This window comes from Cuculus canorus, chromosome 19 (genome assembly GCF_017976375.1).
Source record: "Cuculus canorus isolate bCucCan1 chromosome 19, bCucCan1.pri, whole genome shotgun sequence".
Lineage (NCBI taxonomy): Eukaryota > Metazoa > Chordata > Aves > Cuculiformes > Cuculidae > Cuculus > Cuculus canorus.
Genome location: NC_071419.1, coordinates 2,658,099 through 2,684,156, shown reverse-complemented (window position 1 = coordinate 2,684,156; position 26,058 = coordinate 2,658,099). Strand labels below are relative to the sequence as shown.

At 51.3% G+C, this 26,058-nt stretch overlaps 1 protein-coding gene across 9 annotated transcripts in view; it reads left to right on the top strand.

The window, feature by feature from the left end:
* Positions 1 to 7,271, top strand: part of NACC2 (NACC family member 2) — a 64,496-nt gene extending 57,225 nt beyond the window's left edge. For all 9 annotated transcript variants that reach the window (XM_054084046.1, XM_054084045.1, XM_054084037.1 and 6 more), the window contains one exon: positions 1,322 to 7,271. In XM_054084046.1, the coding sequence (XP_053940021.1) occupies positions 1,322 to 1,821 (500 nt within the window). In that variant the 3' untranslated portion in view covers positions 1,822 to 7,271. The remainder of the gene's footprint in view (positions 1 to 1,321) is intronic.
* The last annotated feature ends 18,787 nt before the right edge of the window (positions 7,272 to 26,058 follow it).

Here is a 26,058-nt window from a genome sequence, read left to right as displayed (position 1 = left end):
ACCAGAAGCCCTGGTGGGTTAGTGCAGCAAAGCCCGTTTACTGTGGGCTTGATACGCAGTGGAAAGCAATGTGTGCTCTCACCCTTGCTGGACTTTAGGTAGTAGATCTTTATGTAAATATTATTGTGCTGGAAAATGAAACTTATAGCAACTCTTAAAAATTTATTTTTTATTTTGAAGATTTGGAAGATAAATCTTCCCTCTCTCCAATTGTTGCTGAGCTGCAGGGTCTTTCCAGCCACCCTCTGAGATCTACAGCACAGGGAGAAAAGGGATGAGATGGCAGGTGTTCAATACATAAAGACAAAATCCCTGAACTGTGCTGTTGGTGCTTGCCCATAGCTTCTGCGTGGTGCTCTCGTGGGACAGCCTCCCTGTGAGCAGCTTCACCCTGGAGAGCCTCAAGTCTGGACCTTCCAGCCTTGGTCCTTCCTAAGGGCTTGCAAAGAGCTTCAGAGGTTGGAAAGGCATCGCTGTTCAGTGACAGTTCTTACGACTCACTGTCATGTGTCAGGGCATAAGATGACCGTGTACTGACTGAATTTTACCCTGTGCACAAGCTGTGGTTGGTAATGACTCACCGTGGCGGTGGGATGATGTTGCTCCATAACATCAGGTGCTTGGCCCCCTTGGAGGAGCCGGCTTGCAGCTAAGGTGTTGCTGAGCTTCTGCAGGATACGTGCCTGTCGATGTGCTCCCGGGAGGACACGGGAGCAGCCATGCTGGCTGGGCCAGTGGCTCACAGAGCACTGCTTGGCCCCGTGGTGGCCGGTACGAGGTATGGACGGGCAGAGGACAGTCCTTCAGGCTCCACCGCTTGCTCAAGGGCAGCTCTGGCATTTCCCACCCTCGCAGCTGTGCCTGTGGCTTTAAGAGCTGTTAATGGATCTACTGTTGAGGAGATTGTGTTGACCTTCCCTGTGCCCATCTCTGGTTTTGGCCCTCCCAGCGTGCTGTGGCCACGGGTGCTGCGCTCCAGCGGGCGGCTGAGTCCTGCAGGCAGAACCCTGGTACCTCTGGGGCTTGATGGGTTCTGGTGGAGCAAGTGGTTCTTCTCCAGCCCCCTTCCCTGTGCCACATGGGGTTTTCATGCCTTCTGGTTTTATCTCTTCTTGGTTGTGCCCACCTCAAGCTGAGGAGTCCTTGTCTGTAAGTCTGTCCATGCGAGTGCTTTGGCCCATGGGTGAACCTCCGCTCCGTGGCATCTCCCCGTGCTAAGCGTTGCAGCAGGTCTTTAGGATGGGGCAGCGGCTGTGATCATGCAGCCGCCTTTCCATTGCTTTCTCCGAATCCTCAGCTCTCTGTATCCCTGTCTTTGCAGTGTATTGTCAGAATTTTGCTCCGAGCTTTAAGGAAAGCGAGATGAATGTTATAGCAGCCGATATGTGCACCAACGCCCGCCGGGTCCGCAAACGCTGGCTGCCGAAGATTAAATCCATGCTGCCGGAAGGGATGGAGATGTACCGCACGGTCATGGGCTCCACCACAAACAGTGTCCCTCTGGATCCAGAATTCCAGCCCAACACTGCTCAGGTCTTTGAGCAGCGAATCTATGCAGAAAGGAGGAGCGATTCGGGAACTATAGTAGCCTTGAGAACTAACACAGTGAATGTAGAGTTAAGCAATGGATCCAACCAATCCTTCGAACAGAGCGAGGATGCCGAAGGGGCTGGCTCTGTGATACAGGAGGCAGCTGCCACAGATGCTATGGCATCGGATACCCAAAGCACTCCGCAACCTTTTGAACAAGGTTCAGGCTCCTCCAGCCGGCCCGAAACTCCCGTGAGAAGACAAGATGGTACTTACGGAGGGACTTTATAAAGAGAGCAAACGTTTCGTGACCTATAAGGGATCTGTATTACTAAAGCTGCTTGCATGCATTACTAATACAAAACAAAAAAATGTGATCAAGCCACTTACCTACTGAACTGCTACTGTTGCCTGAAAAAAATGTGATTTTTATTCTGCTTGTATTTAAAATTTATGAAGGAAATAATCGCATTCGTTATACTGTAAACGACTAGGTCTGTGGCGACCTACTTAAAAAACAAATATTGGGCTCCTTTTTTGATATTCCTGAGGTTAGTCGATAAGATTGTAGCTTTTTTCTTTTATTTTTTTCCTTTTTTTATTTCTTTATTTTAAGAAGGGGAGGAGAAAAGCTAGCCACCCCCCCCCCAACCACCACCACCCCCCGTCATCACCACCCCATCCATTACTCAGCTCAGAAGTAAAGCCATCGTTAACCTTGTCCTCGAAAGAAAGTTTTACCGTCACTTAACAGGAAAGCGAGGTGTGTTAGGATACAGGTGCTGTGATGTTTGTCTCTAGCAGAAGGGCTCAAGCCAAGTGGGACAGGGTGGGGGGAATTGTCAGAGGCTTCTGGTGTTGGAGGGAGCCCCTTGCCATGGGTGCCGCGGTGCCCGGCCGCTGCCGGAGGTGCTGTTGTCTCAGAGTTGTATCCGTTTCCCTGGAGCAGGGATGGTTCCGCAGGAGTTCAGGCTTGCACGTGTCGGGAGGACTGCGCGGGATGCAGGTGGAGACCCTGGCTGGTGTAGGGGGTTATTGTCAGGGTTTTTTTTCCCCAATACAGCTGGTTTTGGGGTTTGGTTTCTCTCTCTCTCTCTGTCCCTCCCAGCGACTCCTTTTCGTTTGCTTCGCCTTGCTTGCACCTTCTTGGGCAAACAGGCTGCCTCGCCCCGCTGCACCCCACCGCCTCGGGGCAACGGGGGCGGCAGGCGGACCAAGTCTGGGGAGAGGAGCCCCTCTCAGCGACCTGCAAAGGGCTTGGGAGAGGAGGCTGAGCGTGGAAACGGCATTGTGCTCGCTCTGAGGGGCACGGAGCTGGGAGCTCTTGGCGTTGGCTCCCAGCAGCATCTCCACCAGAGGCAGAACGTGGTAGAGCCACCAGCGTGTGGGGCTTGCCCGCTGCCCCCTCTCCTCCCCAGACCAACCAAGCTCTCGCTTTTTAAGAATTTGGGATGTATTGGATGCAAGAAAAAGAGCTTTCTTTTTTAAAGAAATCGGCTTTGTGCTCTTCCGTGCAGAGGTCTTGGGGAAGAGGGGGCGTTTGGCCTCTTGCTCATCCTCCATCCAGGCCCTTTGGTGGAAAAGCCCAATGTGGGTTACCGGATGGGCTGGTTTGTGGAACGCTGTCCCCAGGCTGCGGTGGCTTTGGTGGCTCTGGTGGCCTTGGCTTGGTGCAGGTGCTGGGATGGAACCCACAGGTGGCCGTAGAGCCTGGCGGGGCAGTACCAGCTCAGCCCCTGCTCGCTGCTTGTGTCGGCTCGGCCTCTTTTCCCCAGAAACCCCCTCCGTGGCTGTATTCCCTGGTGCAGCCCCGGCTCCCACAGGGCTCTGGGTGCAGTCGCTGCCCAGCGCCGCTCGCTGCAGCTTCCCTGGGGTGCTGCCCGCCGGCTGGGGGGATGCCGGACACCCACAACAATGCTGAGGCCGAGGGGCTCCGAAGGATGGGGGCAGCGTCGGGAAAGCCAGGCACTGCTTTTTGCTTTTCTTTTTTTCATTATGATTTTTACTGTGACTGAACGGCCTGCTTTAATGATATTTGCAGCTTCTTCTTTAACGAATTTGGGACTCTGAGTGCAAGGTCACTTGTGAAGGCTACTGTGGCTGTGCTCTTTTCTTCCCTGCTTTGGTTCCCAAACCCAGACAATGCTTTGCTCAGGGTTTTCTTCCTTCTTTGTATTCCCAAGGGGAGAGGATAACCCAACTTTTGGCCATTTGTTTTGTTTTCTTTGATACTTGAAGCAGTTTTTTGCATCCTAATAACAAAGCTGTCCGGCGCTTAACCTGTTCCACTGCTCCTTGCCCTGAGTGAAAAAAAATCAGTGATGGGGTGGTTCCTGCCTCACATCTTGCACAGCTCTTGGGTTTCGGCACTCGGCTCGGGCAGACTGCGATGCCCCAGGCTGGTTGTCCTGGTGCTGGCAGGGTCGGGGGCAGCACGCCGAGCTGGCAGAGGGGCACGCGATGCTTAGGGGAGTGGGGATTGAGCACAGCCGGGGGCTCTATTTGCACTTTACCCACCTCGGCAGACAGACCTCACGCTCTTGCCGAAGCCCAGAGCTGGTGCAGTGCATCCCCGACTTGGCAGCACCGCGGGAGGAGGACAAACCTGAGCAGAGGGACCAGACAGCTGATCTTGGGATGGACTTCATCCCCAGCCACCCCTTAGGAGATGGATCAGTTCGGTTCCTTGGCCCTGGGGTGTCCCCATCCCCTTGGGAGCAGCTGCTGGCATCCAGCTTTTGGGCAGCTTGACTGGGTTGGTGAAGCTGGGTCAGGTTTGGCTGAGGAACCCCCTGATGCCTCATTGGTTCCCCAAAAGCCTGGGTTTGCCAAGAGTTTGAGGCAAGTTGGGAGCAGATCCAGGCATCGGAGATCAAAAGTCGTCCCTTCTGTGTGTCTGTCACTGTATAGATGTATTTTAAAGCTTTTGCAGAGGGTGGGGAGGCCCTGGCCCAGGTTGCCCAGAGCAGTGGTGGCTGCCCCATCCCTGGAGGGGTTCCAGGCCAGGTTGGATGGGGCTTGGAGCCCCTGAGCCAGCGGGAGGTGTCCCTGCTCATGGCAGGGGTGGGACTGGATGGGCTTTGAGGTCCCTTCCAACCCAACCCATTCAATGATTCCTCCTCCCCTTGGCACTCCCTGGGTCCGGGGAGCAGGCGCACCGCTCGGGCCGGGGGGCGCAGCTGGCTGTAGGTATTAATTCTGGACCAAAACCGCACCCCAGCAGGCGGCCCCGGCCGGTGGGACGCGCGGGTGGGCAGCAGCAGAAGTACTTGAATGGCTTAGGACAGAGAGTCTGAAGAGAGTCAAGTTGCACAGTAAAAATATATATTTTTATACCTAGCACAACTTCCTGTATATTTTGGGGGTTTTTTTCTTTCTTTTATTTTTTTCCTTTCCTTTTCTTTTTTTTTTTTTTTTTATTTGGGTTTGTTTTATTAATTATTATTATTAGGAAGGCAAACTTCTAAAATGTGAAGGGCGTTGGGTTTTTTTTTCCTTATCTGGTAGATGAGGGCAAGCATTTTGCACTAATGTTTCCTGTGTGTGGAGGATTAATGATATGTTTGAAAATGTTATATGGAAATGATTGTATTCTTCCGAAAAAAAAAAAAAAAAAAAAGCAACAAAAAAAAGAGTAATCCCTTTAAAATATTGAATGTAAGGTGAGAACAGAGCAGTCCATCGATTGTATGCGGCTTTCCTGAGTGCCTTAGAATTTTTTGATCCTTTTTTCCAAGGAAAACAGATTAAGAAGATCAGATCATAACCAACTCCTTCCTCCTCTTTGTTTACGACACTATTTTAAATTATAGAATTTGGGGCTGCTTTATAATGTGAATAGGAAACTGCATTCATCTAGGTCTGATAGTGTAAAATCAAAGCATCAGTATTTATGGTATGTCTGCACCTTTATTCCTATGCTTGACTATTAGCAATATTACGTGTATATTATATATCTAAAGTTATACCAAGCACCTTTAAAGAAAACGGAGTGTAAGCATACAAGTTACCTGCAGCTGCCATATAGTGTAGAGCCAGCCCCTCTCCTCCTCGTTAGCGCCAATTAACACCACCATCCCTATGGCCGCTGCTTTGCAGAAGGGCTGCATGACCTTCCGCCGCACCGTGGTCCCGCGTCTCTCGGCATCCAGCCTTGGCCAGGGCTTGTAGCGAGCCCCACGCTGTCCCACAAGCCGGTGGCTTTGCCGCGGGGACGCCGGTGAAGGCAGGAGCTGCCACGGAGGGGACTCAGGAGGAGGGATGGTCCTGGTGTTGCTGTTGTCACCGGCGGAAGATGGGGAGTGGGTCATCTTTGCCACCTTGATGGTTTAATTCTTCTAACTGTGGTTTCGCCCTAGAAATTCCCCGGTGGGGTGTGGGCAAGGTAGTGTGGAGCCCAACCATGGGTGGCGCGGGCCATGAAGGTTTCAAGCTGGTTGAAGGGTTCAACTGTGAAGGGTTCAAGCTGGTTGAAGGGTTCGTCCATGAAGGGTTCGAGCTGGGCAAAAAGATTGAACCACAAAGGGCTCGAGCTGGTTGAAGGGTTCAACCACAAAGGGTTCAAGCTGGGCAAAAGGGTTCAACCACAAGGGATTCAAGCTGGTTGATGGGTTCAGCCACAAAGGGTTCCAGCTGGGCGAAGGGTTCAAACCCAACCCGCCACCCAAAACTGGAATTGCCCATGGCTTCACCGGTGTTTGAGGGAGCAGAGCATCCTTGCCGTGATGCTTTGCGGGAGCTGCTGCCTCCCCTCAGCCCTTTGCTAATGTGTTTTTGCTCAGATCGCTTGTTTTTCTGGAAATGGCAAGTGGAGAAGGGCGAACGGGAAACCAGGATGAGCCCTGGCCCCTCCTTGGCAGTAAATCCCCACTGCCACATTGCCAGTCCGCAACCATCTCGGGCTTCAACTGCTGTCCCAAGTGTTCCTGCTGTCCAAATCGGTCGCGCTGTCAGCAAGCGAGCCCTGAGCGTGCGGGTGGGAGGAAAGCGAGCGGGGAACTCCCCGGCCCCGCTCACCCGGGGGGGGCTGATGTCTAACGCACTCACATTGGAAACCCCTCAACTCCTCCAATGAGTTTCTTCCACTGTTAAAGCGTTTTGCACACGAAATTGTGATTTTTATGTCAAGGTAAAAGCCAAAACTTGCAATACTATTTTTAGCAGACAAAAAAAAAAAGAAAGAAATAATAATAAATAAATAAATAAATAAAAAACAACTGAATATAAATGTATAAATATTTTTGACTTGAACATTTGGATGGCACTTGATTCAAATAGAACATTAATCCTTTGGACAGAATGTTTGGGGAAAAAAAAAAAAGAACTTAAAGTACAAGGTTGTTTTTAAAGCGTCTTCATAGGGTATTAAGTAGTACTGTAATTCATGACTGTTAAAAATACTTTCTGTGCTGTAAGGAAATCTCACAGTACCACTGAATTATGTTCCTCAACTGTCTCAGCCACGAACGATGCTAGCTTCTTATTTTTTTTTACCGTGCATTATTCACTAGTATTTATGTGCTCTTACTCTGTGTAGTTAAGACTGTTATTTTGTAGTCATGGCTGACACGATATATCAGTAACTAAAAAAAACAAACAAGAGAGAAGATTAAGACCCCCGAGTTGGACCTGTGCTCATAGCTGTTTTCATATGATGAAAAATCCATTTAAAAGAAAAAAACAAACCAACCCAATGTGATCATTAATTGTAAAACGCTTTGTAAAATTCACATTTACAAAATAATAAAGTAAATTACGATTAAAAGGTTTGCTTTGCTCTCTTTGCTTTCTTTCTGGGTCAGCGGCGGTGTTGGTAATCGCGAGTGGGTGTTGGGTCCTGAAGGGGCTCCGCATCCCTGTGCTGCTTTGAGGGGTCAGGACACGCTTCGAGGTGTGAAGCAAACCCCAACCTTGGCCAGTTGAATGGGTTTGTCCAAATTTAGGTGGTTTTGGAGGTCTTTGCTCTGCCCTGGGCTCTCCTCTCCTCTCATCTGAGCTGGCTTGGGCTCTTCACTGTGAGAGCAGTGTGGTGCCCCAGAGCAGTGGTGGCTGCCCCATCCCTGGAGGGGTTCCAGGCCAGGTTGGATGGGCCTTGGAGCCCCTGATCCAGTGGGAGGTGTCCCTGCCCATGGCAGGGGTGGGACTGGATGGGCTTTGAAGTCCCTTCCAACCCAAACTATTCTATAATTCTATGATCTTTGGGTTTTCTCTCCTGGGCACATCGCATGCCCCCTCCCTCCCTCTCTCACTTGATTGATATATTAGGTATTCTCTAAAATTGAATTTGCAGCCCCTGAAATCGGCGCTCGGGCGCTTTGCCAGAGAGCAGGGCCGAGGCCGGAGGATGCAGCGTCAGCCGAACCCACTGTTTCCACGCTCCGCTGAGCCCTTTCTGCCTCTTCTTCAAGGGAAAACCTTAACCGGGCTCCGACAATTCAGTCCTGGCCGAGCAGCCTTGCTTCCCCGGGGGCGTCAGCAGCCCACGGCACCTGTGACGAGTTTGCCAGGCCTCGGGCAGGGAGGGTGCTCTGTGAGATGGAGTGTTGGCAGCTGCGTACGCTATCCCTGCTGCCAGGGGATGAGGAATCATGGAATGGTTTGGGCTGGAAGGGACCTCAAAGCCCATCCAGTCCCACCCTCTGCCATGGGCAGGGACACCTCCCACTGGATCAGGGGCTCCAAGCCCCATCCAACCTGGCCTGGAACCCCTCCAGGGACGGGGCAGCCACCACTGCTCTGGGCACCCTGGGCCAGGGCCTCCCCACCTGAACAGCAACACATTTCTTCCCAATATCTCATCTCAGTCTCCCCTCTTTCAGCTGAAAACCATTTCCCCTCATCCTCCCTGATCCAGAGCCCCTCCCCAGCTTTCCTGGAGCCCCTTTCAGTGCTGGAAGCTGCTCTAGGGTCTTCCCAGAGCCTTCTCTTCTCCAGGCTGAACAACCCCAACTCTCTTCAACCTCTCCGCCTATGGGAGCTACTCCAGCCCTTAGATCATCTTGGTGGCCTCATCTGGACTTGCTCCAACAGATCCATGTCCTCCTGTCCTGGGGACTCTGGAACTGAGCACCGGACTCCAGGTGAGGTCTCATGAGAGCAGAGCAGAGGGGAAGAATCCGCTCCCTCACGGCGCTGGTCCTGCGGCTCTGGATGCAGCCCGGGATATTAGAGAGGGAAGATGATCCAGTGGTGAGGCCAGAGGAGAGCACCAGGAGGTCTGAGCCCTCTCTGAAGCTCCTGGCTCAGGTTCTGCCCAGGGATGGGGTTCTTTGGGGGGTTGATGTCTTTGGGATGAGGAGGAGGGGAAAAGGGCTGCAAAGCCCCCAGCGAAACCCAAGATGCTGAGGTGCCCTTGCGAGGCAGGTGGAGCGGGGTGGAAGGGACCCCTGAGCTGGATGGGGGGTGGGAGCAGGACAGGCTGTGAGGGTGGTAATTCTGCTCTCTGTAATTTTCGTCTTGTCTCTTCTTTTTTTTTCCCCAACCCAATTGGCCATAAAATTGCTGAGATGCTGAATTTCCTCTGCTTAGCGAAAAAGAAAAAAAGAAGTGCCCAAAACCACTTGCATTTGGGGTTTCATTTAATCTCATCTCACTGAAAGGAAAAAAAAACACAGAAACTTGGATGCTCGTGTACGGCACATACCACCATGTTATATAAACCATTTCAAACTGATTTATTCTAAATGAGTTGTTATAATCAGAATTTTCCTTATGAGCAGCTTTCTTGCAAACGTCAGTATTTCAGGGGAAAAAAAAAAAACCCAACCCATCGTGCGACCGCTCCAATATTTCAAACTGATTACTTATAAACACCATTTCTAAAATTAGGTCTTTGGTGTGCGGTATTGTCAGAGTGGGTGTATTATGATCTGCAGAGAGTATAAAAAGATAAATGAGTTATTTAACCAAGTAAATGATGTTGCCGTAGAAATGTGCAGAGGGAAAGTGTGCGGGGGGGGGGGGACAGGACTGGGATGTGATGGGATGGGCATTGCGGCAGCCGAGAGGGGAAAATGGTGGAGTAAACGCAGGGTGGGTGGAGGAAGGTTTCCTTTTCATGTTATTGTTATTATTTTTATTGCGATTGTTATAAAACAGATGATCTCTCTCTGCCCGGAGCGCAGCTGGGATTTCAGCAGCGCCCTGTGGGTGAGAGGGAGGAGGCTGAGCCTCAAGGCGATGGGTGCATCCATAGGTGCCGTCTTCCTCAGGGCATTAAAAAATGACATTTTATCAGTGCTGTATGATCCCATAGAATCATGGAATGGTTTGGGTTGGAAGGGACCTCAAAGCCCATCCAGTTCCACCCCCTGCCATGGGCAGGGACACCTCCCACTGGATCAGGGGCTCCAAGCCCCATCCAACCTGGCCTGGAACCCCTCCAGGGATGGGGCAGCCACCACTGCTCTGGGCACCCTGGGACAGGGCCTCCCCACCCTCCCAGTGAAACATTTCTGCCTAAGATCATCGAAGAAGGTGGTGCCCATTGCAGATGTCGGTCGTTGCAGAAGGTGGTGCCCATTGCAGATGTTGGTTGTTGCAGAAGGTGGTGCCCATTGCAGATGTTGGTTGTTGCAGAAGGTGGTGCCCATTGCAGATGTTGGTTGTTGCAGAAGGTGGTGCCCATTGCAGATGTCGGTTGTTGCAGAAGGCGGTGCCCGTTGCAGAAGGTGTTAGTCCTTGCCTTTGCAGCAGGGGGATGCCGGTGGGTGGCCAGTGGACACCAGAGGCTGTGGTATCCCGGCTCTGTGCTGCTCCCACATGAGCCCAGCACCACCCCTGCTCTCAGCCCTGTGGGAGAGAGGAAAGAGCAAGAGCTGCACTTGGCTGGAACTGAGACATCAGGAACGGCTGAATCCACCCCAGCTCAGCTCCCTTTCCCCAGGACCGCTGCCCGGGACGGCGGCACAGGCTCGGTGCACGCCCGGAGGTGCAGGTGCACACCTTCTCCCTCTCCCTAACTCCACACACATGAATGAAGTGTGAGATTTATGCCAGAGAAGCCCATCGAGCAGATGCTATAAATCACGGCCGCGAGCGCTCCCCGCACCAGCGGCTGAGGAACACTTCACAGCTTCTCTTATTTATATGCATCTTTTGCACCAAGGCGTTTTATAATAGACTGTGGAGCGGCACTCCAGCACCGGCGCTGGCTGAGATATATTGTGCAGGACAGAAAATACAAATAAAGGGTGAAGGGTAGAAACTGCATCATTCCCAGCGCACGCTGCCGTGCCCGCCTTGCTCCGCGGGGCTGACTTGGGGGCACCGGCGCTGAATTAAGATTGCCACTGGCACATAAATCAGCCCCAGCAAGCAGGGCTTTGGAGCGTTATTGTAGGGTACCTTAATAATAATAATAATAAAATAAGGATAATGCCCCGGGGTTGGCAAATGGATGATGGGGAGTGGCAGGGATGGGATGGGGTACGAGTGTGGCCCCCAGCCACATCCTCCAGCTTACACTGGGATGGTGACAGTCAGCAGTGAGGTGACAATTAACACGTTCCTGGGGTGTTTCCTGCAGAAAGCTGTCGCCGGCGAGCAGGTAATTAATGTGCGCCTGCTCCCCGAGCAGCTAACGGAGGGATGCGCTGAAGGAGGGTGGCTGAGTGAAGCAGACACTTGATTTTTGGCCCCAGTTGATGCTGTTTGTGCTGGGGTAGAGGCAGTGAGGAAGGTGGCACCCCAACCCCCCTGTAGCCCTCGCCCAGCCCTCATCCTCTGGAGCTCTGCTCCCTCTGGGAGAGGAATTAGATCAGTCTAATTCGATGGAAGGACAAAAACAAAAAGGAAGAAATGTTGAGCCACAAACCAAGATGACAGATAAATCCAGGAGGGGAATGTAATCTCACTCCCTGGGCCCAACCAGAAGTTACGATACATAAATTATTGCGCCTAAAAGCTTCTGTAATTTCACTTCTATTTGATTCACCATAAAGTACCACAATACCCTCTGCATCTGCCCGTTTGATTATACATTTGTACCAAGACACAGCTTATGCTTAAAATAACATTACTGGAATAGAGATGGACAAGAGAATTCATTTGAATGGAAATCAATTTGATTAGAAAAGTAAATTACCCGGAGTACATGAGCAGCGTATTGCAGGGCTGAAGAATAATCATAATACACAAAGAAAAAAATAAATCAGTGGTAGCAAAGGATCTTAAACTCATCGAATGGAGCCACTTGGGCAGTGACTGAGCTGTGATGGGTGATGAACACAGAGCCAGAGTGGGTCCCTGTGCTGGGGCACCCCATGTCCCCAGGGACCCCCTTTCCCCGGACCCGCTGCAGGTGATGGATGGGGCTGTGCACGCTGATCGATGTCTAAAGGGCAGGAGGAGGGGGGCACACTGCTCAGTGGTGTCCAACAACAGGACAGGGGGCAAAGTGGAACATGTTCCACCTGAACACGAGGGAAACTGTCTTTCCTGCAAAGGAGCCCTGGAAAAGGCTGCTCCTTCTGCGGAGAGATCCGAAGCCTGTCTGGATGTGATCCTGTGCAACCGGCTGCAGGTGACCTTGCTTTAGCAAGGGATTGGATTGGAGGAGCTCCAGAGGTGGTTTCCAACCTCTATGAGTCTGTGAGACGGTGATGTTGGTGTCATCGCGGCGCTGGCCCGGCTGCGCGAGGGTGGCAAAGTCCCTTTGTGTCTGCCCTCCCCTGCCCAAAAAGCTGCAAAGGAGGTGGATGAGGTGGCCAAGAGCCACCGGAGCCCGGCAGGAGCCAGGGCAAGACCCCAGTCGCTCCCCAAAGGTGCGTTTCCCCGGCGCCAGCTGCGGCGCGAGAAGGCGGCTGAGTCGCAAACTTTGCTGAGCTGTGATATTTTATAAATAATCAATCGGTATTTAATTCCCGTGTGATAACTGTCTTATTAAATCTAAATTTAATGTGTATTTGGGAAACCCTAACTTAAAGTGTTACTGCATGCACCATCTGGTGTGCTCTCTAAATACAAATGCAATAACATAATTCAGAATTACATCATAAAAGTAAGTTATAAGAGATTAAAATGCACAACTATGTTCCTCAGTCAAGGCAGCTTTTATGCTTTTTCTCCTGATTTAGACACAAATCACAGCCCAAACATCCCTGCCCTGATGAAGTGATTTTCTGCAGGGTTTTTTTTAATGGTTTTAATGGTGAAGAGGAGCGCACGGGAGGGAGGTTAGAGGGAGCAGGAGCAGGTGAAGGGTTCTGTTGCCATCAAAGACACCGGAGCTGTGGAAATCCGCTGCTCCCCAGCGCCAGGGAGGTTCATGTTCCGGAGCAACCTGGGATGGGGAGAGGCGATGGGCGCGGGGCACCCCATGCTGCTGCATCCCCCAGCCCAGCAGCGAGCAACCCCGGCACAGGGGAGGACTGCTCGCCTGAAGCACTGCGTTTGTTATAGGGAATCGGAGAATCACAGAATTGTTTGGTTGGAAAAGACCTTTGAGATCATCGAGTCCAACCATACCTGTCCACTACTAAACCATCCCTGAGCTCCTTATCTGCCTGTCCTTTAAACCCCTCCAGGGATGGGGACTCCACCACCGCCCTGGGCAGCCTCTGCCAGGGCCTCAGAACACGTTCAGCGAATAAATTTTTCCTAATATCCAATCTAAACCTCCCCTGACGCAACTTGAGGGCATTCCCTCTTGTCCTATCGCTTATTACTGGGGTGAAGAGACCAACACCCACCTCACCACAACCTGCTCTCAGGGAGCTGCAGACAGTGATAAGGGCTCCTCTCAGCCTCCCTTTCTCTGGGCTAAACGGTCCCAGATCCCTCACCGCCTCTCATAAAGCTCGTTCTCCAGCCCCTTCACCAGCTTGATTGCCCTTCGCGCTGATCACAGCATCCCCTCCCGACCCCTCTCAACCAGCAAGGGCTGAGCCGAACACGGAGGAGACTCAGCGACCCATCAGGCTGCGGAAAACCTGGTCAAATATAACCCAACCCTGGGTGCATCAATGATCTTTTATAGTGGCAGCAAATCTAATATCTTAGCAAAAACTCCTATTTTCTCTCTATGTTGAATGAAACATGAGATTCCTTAATAGAGAGGGAAATTAAAATCTAGTTTTATTGCAGTTCCTGTAACTGGTATCTAAGCTATTAATAATCAATCCGTTCTTGCTTAAAAGCTAACATTTATCACGCCAGCTAAGATGAGCTGACAGGCACTGGGGGGAAAGTACAATTGACTGCAATTACACTTTGAAAAATGTTATCTGTGCCACTGACCACTGGGGATAAATGATGAGATTTCATTTGTTTCTTCAAGCTTCAGATTCTTTTTCCCAACTTTTTGAGTTTGTGTTTGGTTTTGGTTTTTTTTCTTTTCCCTACAGGTTGTCTCAACGCTGAGCTCCTCAGGGCAGGACCCGGAGGAAGGGAACTGCACTGTCCCGAAGTCGTGAGGATCCTCCATGCTGTGCCCTGGTGAGTGCAAGTGCCACCCCTCTGCTTCAGTCTCGCTTGGGTACATCACGCGTTCGTCATCCCCACCTGAGGGCATCACAGTTAGGGACATTGCACCTTCCTTGTCCTTAAATGGGGACATCATGGCTAGGGACATCACACCTTCCTCATCCTCACCTGGGAACATGGTATTTGGGGACATCACGCCGTCCTCATCTTCACCTGGGAACATGGTACCTGGGGACATCACACCTTCCTCATCCTCACCTGGGAACATGGTATTTGGGGACATCACACCTTCCTCATCCTCACCTGGGAACATGGTACTTGGGGACATCACACCTTCCTCATCCTCATGTGGGGACATAGAATCACAGAATAGTTTGGGTTGGAAGGAACCTTACAGATCACCCAGTTCCAACCTCCCTGCCATGGGCAGGGACACATCCCACTGGATCAGGGGCTCAGAGCCCCATCCAACCTGGCCTTGAACACCTCCAGGGATGGGGCAGCCACAACCCCTCTGGGCAACCTGGGCCAATGTCTCACCACTCTCATGGTGAAGAAATTCTTTCTAATGTCCAGTCTAACTCCACCCCTCTCTAGTTTATACCTGTTCCCCCTCATCCTATCACCACAAACCTTTGTGAACAGACACCACACTACAGACACCGCACGTTCCTTGCCCTCACCTGGGGACATGGTACCTAGGGACATCACACCTTCCTCATCCTCACCTGGGGACATCCCACCATCCTCATCCTCCCCAAGGGATGGACGTGGTGCTCGGGGTGAGCAGTGGTTTCTGCAGCTGGGGGCAGGTGCTCACCCTGAAGGACACCCAGGAGAGCCTGTTGAGGCTGAATCGCCCAGCTGACCACCAGCTGCCCTACTGGGGGGGGCTTTCCCCTGATTTAGGATAAAATGCTGTTGCAGAGAGGAGCCGCAACCATCTCCAGGTCCAGCACAAGCACGGTGGCTGGGAGTGGGACTCGAGAGCAGCCTTCTTCTGGGCTCACCAGGGCTCTATTAACAGAGACCCCGGCACAAAAGTTTATTACTTTTATTCCTGCATTTTACAACGGGAAGGAAGAGGCTGGTGAAGGAATTGATTTGCTTGATTTACCGGTATTAATGAAAGAGCTGACCGTAGATCTCCCGCAGCAATAGCACGCTCCCCACGATAATTCTCCAGACTCCAAACTTTTCAAATGAGTTTTTGCAATTTAAAATTAATAATTGTTCTGTCTAGAACAAGGATAATTAAATGCCTGTTCATCCTCATTATTGTCAGCCTTGTGATTTGTTGTTTTCTCTGTAATAAAATTAACCAGTTTAACTAATGGGTGCCAAAACTTGATAATTAAAGCTGAGCAAACAATTTGCAACAAATAATTTACCCACTGGATTTGGCGGGGTCTGTGGCAGACACAGGGCTGACAGCGAGGGGCCGGGAGTTGGCGGTGGCGCCCAACCCATGCGAGGCACCCCAGGCAATATCCTTTTTCTTACAGTGGTCATTCTTTTCAATAAAAATGCTTTTATGTTTTCTTTCTAGGAGGTTCCCATCACAGGTTTTTCCACACTGCTGGAGCAAGAGGTGGATTGTTCATCAAAGTGTCGTCGAGCAGTCCATTGATGAGGAGGCCCATAAGAATCATAGACTGGTTTGAGTTGGAAGGGACCATGAAGGTCATCCAGTCCGACCCCTTTGCAGTGAGCAGGGACATCTTCACCTTAATCAGGTTACTCCAATCCTCGTCCAACCTGACTGTGAACACCTCCAGGGATGGGGCAGCCACCACCTCTCTGGGCAACCTGGGCCAGTGTTTCACCACCCTCAGCATAAAACATTTCTTCCTAAGGTCCAGTCTAAACCTCTCCACTTTTAGTTTAAACCTTTACCCCTTGTCCTATTGCTATGGACGCTGTTAAAAAGTTTTTCCCCATCTTTCTTATGAGCCCCCTTTCAGTATTGACAGGCTGCAATAAGGTCTCCTCAGAGTCTTCTCCAGGCTGAACAACCCCAACTCTCCCAGCCTGTCCTCACAGGGGAGATGTTCCAGCCTTTGGATCATCTCCGTGGCCTCCTCTGGGCTCGCTCCAGCAGATCCATGTCCTTCCTGAGCAGAGGACTCCAGAGCTGAACGCAGGGCTCCAGGTGGGGTCTCACGAGAGCAGAGGGGCAGAATCATCCCCACACTTCTTTGGACGCAGCCCAGGAGATGTAGGAAATAGCAGCTGCTCTCCGGTAAATCCCAGCGATGTGTAGGTGGTCCAAAAAATGGGAACTGTTGCGGGGAGGAGAGAAATTAAAATAATGAGCCTACAAAGGGAATTTGGTCAGACACATTCTTCTAATAAGAATGGACTTTAAAATTATGGTTATTAGCCAGGTTTCATTTCAGCAGCAGTTAAATAAGGTTTAGAAGGTATTGCAATTAATTTGTAAGTTTATATTACACATTACAAAGCAAGGGGCCGTTAACGAGGCGGTGATATTATATTTAATGTTCTTGGTGGATGGGACAGTTTGTGTCTCTCTCCTGGGTAGATTCCCAGATGGAAGCCAGGGTTTGGCACCGCCGTATTTCTCCCTGGCGGGCAGTGATGCCAGAGCTCCCTGATGCTCGAGAGGTTGGGTCGGGCTCATGGGCACGGTCAGTGCCCGCAACACCGGGGTGGGCTGTTGTGATGCCCCGCTGTGCCAGGGCTGGAGGGCACCGCGTGGATGAGACATTGTCCCAGCTCTACGGCATGGCCAACAAGGCTCAGATGAATATAAGGAGAATATGAAATGTCTCATACCTATAACTTTAAATTAAAAAAGCAATGTACTGTTTATTGGTTCTTCTGAGTGTCTCCGGAGCGGCAGGCTCATAAAGATCATATTACAGTACAAGCCATTATGCAAAGAGTTTACTATATATACATTTCTAAATGCTTCAGCAAACAGCAGCCTACTTACGAGCAGAGAAGGATAACTGGTTCGTTTGGGGTAACAAATGATCCTTGATTTGATTTTAAATGCAATGACAGCAAAATTTATTTCTTATTTAATCACTTGCCAGAGCTGTTGAGGACAAGATGGTATTAAACTGCACAATGCAGCATATGACTACTGAATCAGTCGAAATAGGCATAAGAATATATTATGTTTATAGGATAAAAAAAGATTGTACAGCAATGCGTATAACTAGAATGGGTATTTTTGTCATTTATACAGTAGCTTATATCATTATTTCTTCCCACTTCCAATTTTTCTGTAATAAAAATACAGGGGATGTGATTCTCTTTGCATTACAGATAAACCATCTTGATTCTTTATTAAATATTTTTATTAATCTGAAGTACTACAAAGCATTTGAGCAGATAAATCAGGCTCCGAATAGTCATTTCCCCTCTGCTATGGCTCTATAAAGTGGATTCATTTATGAGTGTGCAATACCAGAAAAGAAGGTTTCCATATTCATTAATACGCTCCCTTATGGTCTTATTTTTATATCCCGCTGTACCGTGCAGAAGGGCTGGCACTAACTTGGTCCCCAAAATGAAATAAGTCTTGGTAATCTGCTCTGCAATCCCTGCCTGGTTTGTGTCCCTTTGAATTCCGGATCACCCCTTGGTCCCACCCGACAGCTCCAGCGAGGAGGATACCCGGGGTTCTACCACCCCCAGCTCCCCCTCTTCGCTCCGGTCAGCAGTGGGGGGACACCAGCATCTTTGGGGTGATTTGGGGATGGATTCAGCCCCGGCACCGTCTCCTCCTTACCAACACCAGATCAGTGCCTTCACGCAGAGGGCGTGAGAATCCTTCGCCCCATAGGATATGGGGATCCCATTATGTGGCAGAGGGACTGATGGGAGACTTGGGGACCAGCCCCTCCTGGGATGGTGCCCGATACCACGGAGCTCTGCTGGAGCCTCTTCAACGCCCTAAGGTGTGTCTACCCTCTGGCTCCCCCTTCTCCCCATCACCCTACATCCCCCCATCCCACAGAAAGCAGCATTTTGGGGGCAGCATCGCAATTTTGGCCAAATTCCCCCATGCCCAAGTGGCTCCAGGCCAACCCAGGGGATGCTGGTGCAGGGGAGGGAACCAGTGTGGGGGCAAGTTGAAGCCGGCAGCGTTCAGCCTTCGACAGCTGACAAGTCATTTAGTCATCAGAGGAAGCTGCGGAGAGGCACAAAGGAATTAAACCTATTTAAAACAGCCAGGTGTGCAAACAAGTTTATCCTATTGTAACAGCTAATGGTGAATCAGGATAAAGGTTACAGCAGCTGTGGGGTTATTCAGGGCTCCTCGGGAGCTGTGACATTTAGTGCCCACCTTTGTTGGGGTCGTGGGACCCCCAGAGCTGCTGCCCTCACCCCGCGGAGCCCAGGGCTGCGCTCCCTGCCCCACACCAGGCTCAGCCTCATCCTGCCCCATTGCCTCTCTTTGCAACCCGCGGGACTTGGCTTTGATTTCAAGTTTTACTGCAGCAGATGTCTAACATTTGTTTGCTGTTTGAAAACAGGAATTACGGCACTCTGCGAAAGGCAGGGTCCCTCTGGGAACGCTGCTGGCAGCCGGCACAGCCCTAGACCTGCACCCTGGGGCTCCAGCATCCCAAGATGTTCCTCCTGTTACCGGTGGCCTTTTGCAGGTGAGCTGCGATTTCCCCGGGCACGCGGGAGTGCGGCTGCAGTGGGATTCAGCTGGACTTCTGCTGCTTTTGAGCCCCCCCTGCTCTCTCCAGGGCATCCTCACCCCCTGCACCAGCACAGAGGGGCCACGTACGCCCACCTGGTCCAGGACATCCAGAAGATCCCACCGGCATCGCAGAAGGGATGCAGATGGGACTTTCCCTTGTGTTTCCCATCAACAGCACTGGGCTAAGAAAGATGAAGAGGGGCCTTGTCCCCGCGGGGAAGGGTCTGCCTGGGAAACCACTGCAGGATGGCTGATTGGAAGCGTTCCACCAACGAGATCAGAGCTGGTTTGGGGGCAGCGGAGCGGGGTTGTTGCATCTCTCCATATGTGCCGGGTGCTTTCCTTGCTGGGAGCCACTGGGGCTGCGCATAAATCTCCCGTCAGCCGCAACTGTGTCACAGATGTCCCAGGACATGAATTTTTTCTCCAGTTTTAGTGCTGGCGTAAAGCTAAATTATGGTAGTTGTCAGCATTAGCAAAAATCATCATCTTCATCCTGCCCATAAAACGCACGGCGGTGGGGCCTGGGGGCTGGAAGAGGCGGAGGAGAGGTGGGTTAGCTCCTGTTTTCCTTAAATTACAGGGCCCAGGTTACTGTGCATGACACAGAGCTGGGACTGGTGCTGGTGGGTCAGCTGTGGTCAAGGTCACTGGCACCACGGTAAAAGCCACGGCAGGGAGGCAACGCAGACGCTTTGGCCGCAGGAAGCTCTTCTCCATCCCACCACCTTCCTCAGCAATGTCAGCAAGGACTAGCAGCACACTCCTCTCCGGTCTGCAGCTGGTCCTTCTCATGGTGAGGATGTTGGAAGCTGCCTTCAAGCTAAATCTGACCCAGAAACTCTTATGGCACCAGCCAGGGCTTGAACACGGACACCTTGGGAAGCGCTGACGATCTGCACCTCCACGCTACAGCAGATCGCTGGTGGAGTAGAGCACCGGCCCCGTTTCCAGGACACACTGATGCTATTAAGCACCAACTTAGGAAAAGCAGGAACGGAAGAATTTTACACCTTTGCAAAACAATGTTCAAGAAGGAAATGAGCAGCCAGCAGTTGTAATTGAGATGGATGAAAGGGCATCCGGCTTCCCCCAAAGCGTTTCAGGCAACGTACTTGAGAAGAATATGAAGTGCTGCTGCTCTCTAAAGATCGCCACGCTGAGGCTAAATTATTAATGACTAGGAATGATTTCATATTTAATCTAAAGACTATTAATTACACTGCAGAAGAGCAACACGCCATCCTGAAAACCCCTCTTACCAACTGAATAATTTAATGATGCCCCATATTTTACCTCAATGTCAAGGCGGGAGGTGACACTCCTCCTGCATGCGCAGCCCGGCGGCGTTTGGGGTAGACATTGATGTCCCAATGGGGTACATGGTGCTGAGGGCTACCCCTGAGCTCCCTGGGGGCTCTGGGTGAAGGAGGAGGACGTGGGGCTTCTGTGGGGCTGAGGGCACGGCCGCTTCCCCACCCCAGAGAGCCCATCGGCGGCCCCAGATGTGGAAATGCCGAAGACAGATGTTTATTTGTCCAGGATTATTTGCTGATCACTGTTACGGTGATCCAAGATGATCATTAAAAAGTGAAATGGGCTGTTTAATAATAATGCTCAGAGCACGCAGTGCGCCTCGCATTACGAGGATGTTTAAGCATGAGCCCAATTAAGCCCTTCACATCCCTACAGAATTACCCCAGTTGTGTAAACTATTAGGCAAACTCCAGGCTCCCCGCACTCGCAGGCAATCCTGGAGCCTGGCACTCTGCTAGAGACCCATTTCTACCCTGAAGCTAAATTAAAATCCTATTGTGCCGGTACTGCTAATATTTCCTGCTCTTGTTCCCAACAATTAAATTGTGATATTCTGCCAAGGAAACTCGGAAATGCTCTCGTTTGACTGGAAAGAGACGGCAAATCCTCCCGGCTGCCTCCTGCTACCCAGACACAACGGTGATGGGTGTGTAAAATGGCACCGGCGGGACGAGGCGCGGCGGGTGGATATGGGGATTTGTTCTCCGCCGATGTGTGGGGGAAGTGGACTTTAAATATGAAATCGAAAGGTTCTTCTCCTTTTAGGAAAGAAGTCTGTGAAGCAGATCCACACAGGACCAAAAAGGAAAATGCTGATGATAAGGAAGGACTTGAAGGGCTATTTCCATCACTGCCACCCCCAGCGCTGCCAGTGGCCTGATCCTGCCACCCTTCCCACACAGGTACTGTCACAGCCTTTTCATAGAATCATAGAATGGTTTGGGTTGGAAGGGACCTCAAAGCCCATCCAGTTCCATCTTCTGCCATGGGCAGGGACACCTCCTGCTGGATCAGGGGCTCCAAGCCCCATCCATTCTGCCCTGGAACAACTCCAGGGATGGGGGTCAAACAATGCTGCAGCTGCTCCCGGGGAAAAAAGACCTTGAGGGTCCCAGAGGGTGGAGTGGGGACCCCAGCAGTGGGACAGGAGGGGGCTGGCATCCGGAAAACCGTGGATCCCGCAAAGCTGGTGAGAGCAAGTTAACCGGTGGAGGAATAGAGGTGAAAAATAAAAGGCTGTTTAAGAAAGAAATGACTATTTGGTCATGGCTTAGGAGTTGGTACTTAGAAATTCCATGAATTTTAAAATAAAGACATTGTGAGATTTGAACTTTCTTTTGAATACTCACCAACTGCAGTGCCTAACGCCTTCCCTGGCCATTACGGAGCTGTGCTGGAAAGCGGAGAGTGCTAAGTACTACACTGATAGAGCAGTTAAACACCGTAATAGAATTGTGTTTGGAGAGGCTGCAAAGCCAGGTATAGAGCCCATACATAAACAAGGCCATTACCAGCCAGGGTAAGTAGTGATAGAATTTCATGAATATCCCCACAAAAAGCACTGTGTATTTATAGCAACCTACCGAGTCGTTTGGAGCACAGTCAGGGGCCGCACAGAGTGATTCCGGAGTTAAATTGTACAACAGATCTGCTGTCTCCACACTGGGGTATCAGCACTGCACGTGAAGCTGATGGGGCGGAGATGTCCTGGGGGGCTGAGGGGGGAGCTGGATGGGGCGGAGATGTCCTGGGGGGCTGAGGGGGGAGCTGGATGGGGCAGAGATGTCCTGGGGGGCTGAGGGGGGAGCTGGATGGGGCAGAGATGTCCTGGGGGGGCTGTGGGGGGAGCTGGATGGGGCAGAGATGTCCTGGGGGGCTGAGGGGGGAGCTGGATGGGGCAGAGACATCCTGGGGGGCTGTGGGGGGAGCTGGATGGGGCAGAGATGTCCTGGGGGGCTGAGGGGGGGATGCAGCCCTGGCTGGGTGCTCTCCTGCCCCACTGCAAGCCTAGGTTGCTGCTGGTGCTGAGCCGGTGCCAGCAATCACAGCCCGGCTGATACTGCCCACAAGTTTTCCAGTTTCCAACATAAAGACATTCTTTTTAGAAAGTTTTTTTGAGGTGATCCTCTGCCTGCAGGGAAGGGGAGGCAGGAGGGGGCTGCTTCTCCAGCTGGGATGGAGAGGGGAGCAGAAGGGCTTGCTCCTCCTCTGTCTGCCTGGAGAAGTTGGTAAGGGGTGAGAGAGAGAAGTTTCTGTGTCTCAGATAAAAGGAAATAAATCTGGAACCCACTGGCTTTGAAGCATCAGGACAGGGCTCTGGTGGGGCCTCAGAGCCGCACTCAGAGAGGGCTCGGAGAGAAGGTGGGACTGCGGCGAGGCACCAGCGTGGCTGTGATGGACGCAGCCAAGCCCTCATACTGGGGCTGTTGGGCACAGATGGATCTTGGGGCTTCCCTTGGCTGCTTTGCAGGTGACTCTGAACATGATATTCATGGGATCAGCTGTTGAAGATGCACGCATGCTTCCAGAGCCCAGGCAAGGAGAGCCATGGGAACCACCGCCCCTAGAAGCCTCTGCAAGAAATCTACACTTCCAACCCCTGCAGGTAAAACTCTAGAAAGCAATCTCTTGAGCATATTTATTGCTTTAATTTAAATAAATAGGTACTTTAAACTTACAAAAACTTCACTCTGCAACTCCAGCAAAACCTGAAGCCAAGCTATAGGTACCCAGCTCGAGAACGAGCCATAATAAAATGCTAATTGCAATTCATAAATTATATCAGGATGCCTGGGACTATTGAAGATCCTGGATGAAGTGTAGTGTTCAATTTAGCCTGTGCATGTTGCCGACAGTGCTGCCAGCCTCCTTCTTGTCCCTCTGTGTTGTTTTGTCATCTCTGTACTATCACCAATTCATCACAAAGTCAACTGAACTCTCCGATGTCCACCCACCAGGTGACTTTGTCTTCGCTACTCTATGACTTCTAAATTAAATTGTCAAAACACATTACTGAGAAAAATATCGTGAAGGGAAAGTTCTTTACCCTTTTATCCCATCTGAAGAGGGATTTGGTTTGATTTGAAGAAAACATGTCTGCTTCATTATCCCGTTCGAGATCATATTTCTTCACTCAGCAGCAGCAGGAGAAGGGAGTCGATACACAACTCTTGGATGAGATGATGTAGCATCCCAGAGGAGCCATCTCAATAAATTCTGAGATTGCCCAGGAAAAGCTGTTTGTCTGTGTAATTTTCACACTCTCTTATTCCTCCCACTCTCAGACAATTTAGAAGACGTTATGGGTTTGCTGGTGTGGATTTCCCTGAGATGGATCTTCCCGCTCAACCAGCACTGGTTGGTCTGGAACGAGCTCCTTGGAGTCCTCGCAGCAAAAAAAATCAGCCCAGGAGAGGAACAGTCAGCGCCCCATGTGTGCCAAGCAGCCCTTGGACCTGTGACTGCTCTTTGGGGGCCACCGACAACTTGCAAGCAATCCAGCAGTCCCCAGACTGCTCCAGCTTGTACTAACGAAGACCTTGGGCAGGAGAACCTGCTCCCACCCCTCTCCTCTTTGATTCCTGAAGGAATCAACACTAACGCTACTCTGCTCCCCAGGTGCAGCCCAGAGAGCCCCAACATGGGGTGTCTCACCGTGGGTGGCTCGATCCCTCCCTCTCCTGACTCGCTTCCCATAGATAACTCAGGGTAGCTCCCAAGACAACACCTGCAACCATCAGATCCACAGCGTTTTGCACCCATCTCCCCTAGGACTGCTACCACCCTCGGTAACGCAGGAGGTTCCTGCTGTGATGTGCAACCACAGAAAATAATTCACCTGGAGACATAAAACAAAAGGAGACATTTCTCAGAGGAAAAGAGCAGTTGATTTCCTCCTTTTCTCATTCACACGTTGGGCTCTCGGCATAATGGATCTGTCATAAAAAGCAAGTAACACATTGTGCACTCATTCTTTTGGCTTTGGACAATATTAACATAATACACACATATTGTTTATTTATTCTGCTATAGTGCAAGTAACGGAGGCGATGCCCGATGTTTAAAGAGGGTATTTTTAAACGCTCACATTCCCTTAGCCGTTATGATGCATTAGCCATCAGTAGTCAAATTGCTTTGTATTTGCAATTTTATGGGTACATTTTATCAAGCACACAGGAGCCAGGAGCCGCATTCAAAGCATGAAAATAAAGTCTTCCACTTGTGTTAGGCAAGCACTGTTTTGATGCAAGATATGGCCAGAAAGCTGAAATCTCTTTTTTTTTTCCTGCCTCAGCTTCAGATTCGTCTCCAGATATTGCTTCTACTTGCAGCAGTGACTGCTAAGAGCCCCCTTTATGGCTGCGTAACATCCACGCACCCTCCCTGCACTGAGAGCTCTCAGCCTGCTGTGAAATCACCCCATGTTTCGCTGCTGTTTTAAAGTACCTCCCAATAAAATGTTATCGTATCTGTCCCCTGCAGAGAGAGCGGCTGCCAGGGTCACCCAGAGTTGCCTTCCTGAGTCAGCATCCAGACTTTCCGCTTCCCCTGCGAAGCAGGAAAAGTTGCTGGGAGTAAATAATACTGGTGACAAGAAGGAAAGCGTGGTTCTCACCCAGCACCCTTACCAGTGCCTGCACCCATCGAGGGCAGCTTCGGCGGCGGGAATGCATGGGGCAGCTGGTGCCTGTCCTGGAGCTGGAGCCAGGGCTTCCTTGCCCTTCGCAAGGGCAGGACTTGGGGATGCCCCAGTGCTGCCCCCAGGCCCTGCGCTTGTGTTGGCCCTGGCGGACACCTCACAGCTCCAGGGCCACGCTCGTGGAGGGGAGAAAGTCATCCAAGCTGTCCCCGAGAAGAGCTGCTGGCAGGGAACTTGCTCCCTCTCCTGGGCTCTGGGAGCTGGTGTCAGCCCAGCACACCAACGATGGTTGCAGAAAGGGGTAGGATTCCTCAGCATCCTGGAAAACAGGGAAGAAACTCTCCCATCCCACTCCAGGGCAGGGAGACAAAAGACCGAATACCCCAGAGGTGCGTTCCTGGATCGGGGCTTCAGCAGAACCTATGGCTTTGGCACCCCAAAACGCAGTCTGCTTTTTGATGGGATAGATTTTTGTCTCCCCGGAGCTCTCAGCCCCTTCTCACATAACACTTTATTGCCTCTGAGTCTGCTAATTGTGTCTGGATTTATTTCTTCCAGGGAGCTTTAGCTGCCCTTCAACCAACTCCAGACTGGGTCTGTAACATGAATATTGCAGCGTTCACCCTCAGAGTGGAAACAATAACTTAATTCCTCCTATTTTCTAGACAAGTACAGCTGCATTTAACGCACGCAGAAAAAAACAGCAGCTATAGCTGTAGTGCTCTTTTTTCATTTCAAGCTTCCTTTAACAGTGTATTTAACACCAAAAACCTCACAGCCCATCAGGGTGTGGCAATAACCTGAGAAGGGAAAACAAGACACAGCATAGAAAGCGTGTGAGCAGCATTTTACTATGGATTAGCCTTACACAGCACGTGTGCCCTGGGAAATGAATCACGGCAGCCTGCAGCGCCCACAGGCACGGGACGAGGGTGGGAGGCGGGCAGCGAGCTGCAGACAGGCCTGGACAGACAGACAGGCCCGGACAGGCAGACAGGCAGGGCTGAACAGAGACAGGCAGACAGGGATGGACACACAGACAGAGCTCGACAGACAGATAGGCCCGGGATGGGCAAACAGGGCTGAAGGACACTCAGGCCCAGACAGACAAACAGGGCAGGACAGCCAGACAGGCCCGGACGGACAGAGAGGCCGAGAAAGAAACGGGCCTGGACAGACAGGCAAAGCGGACTGCAGTTCCCAGTGTGCATCGCGGCCCTCGCGGGAGGGGTAGCCAATGTTCCCCGCTGAAAACCACATCTCCCAGCATGCACCGCGACACTCACTGCAGGCGTATACTTGCTCCCGCTAAAAACTACATCTCCCAGCGTGCACCGCGGCCGTAACGGGATGTGTAGGGGCTGTTGCCTTGGGGAACTACACCTCCCATCCTACATCGCGCGCCCCACCGGCTGCCTTAGCCCCGCCTCTCGTAGAAACCTACATTTCCCGTCGTGCCTCG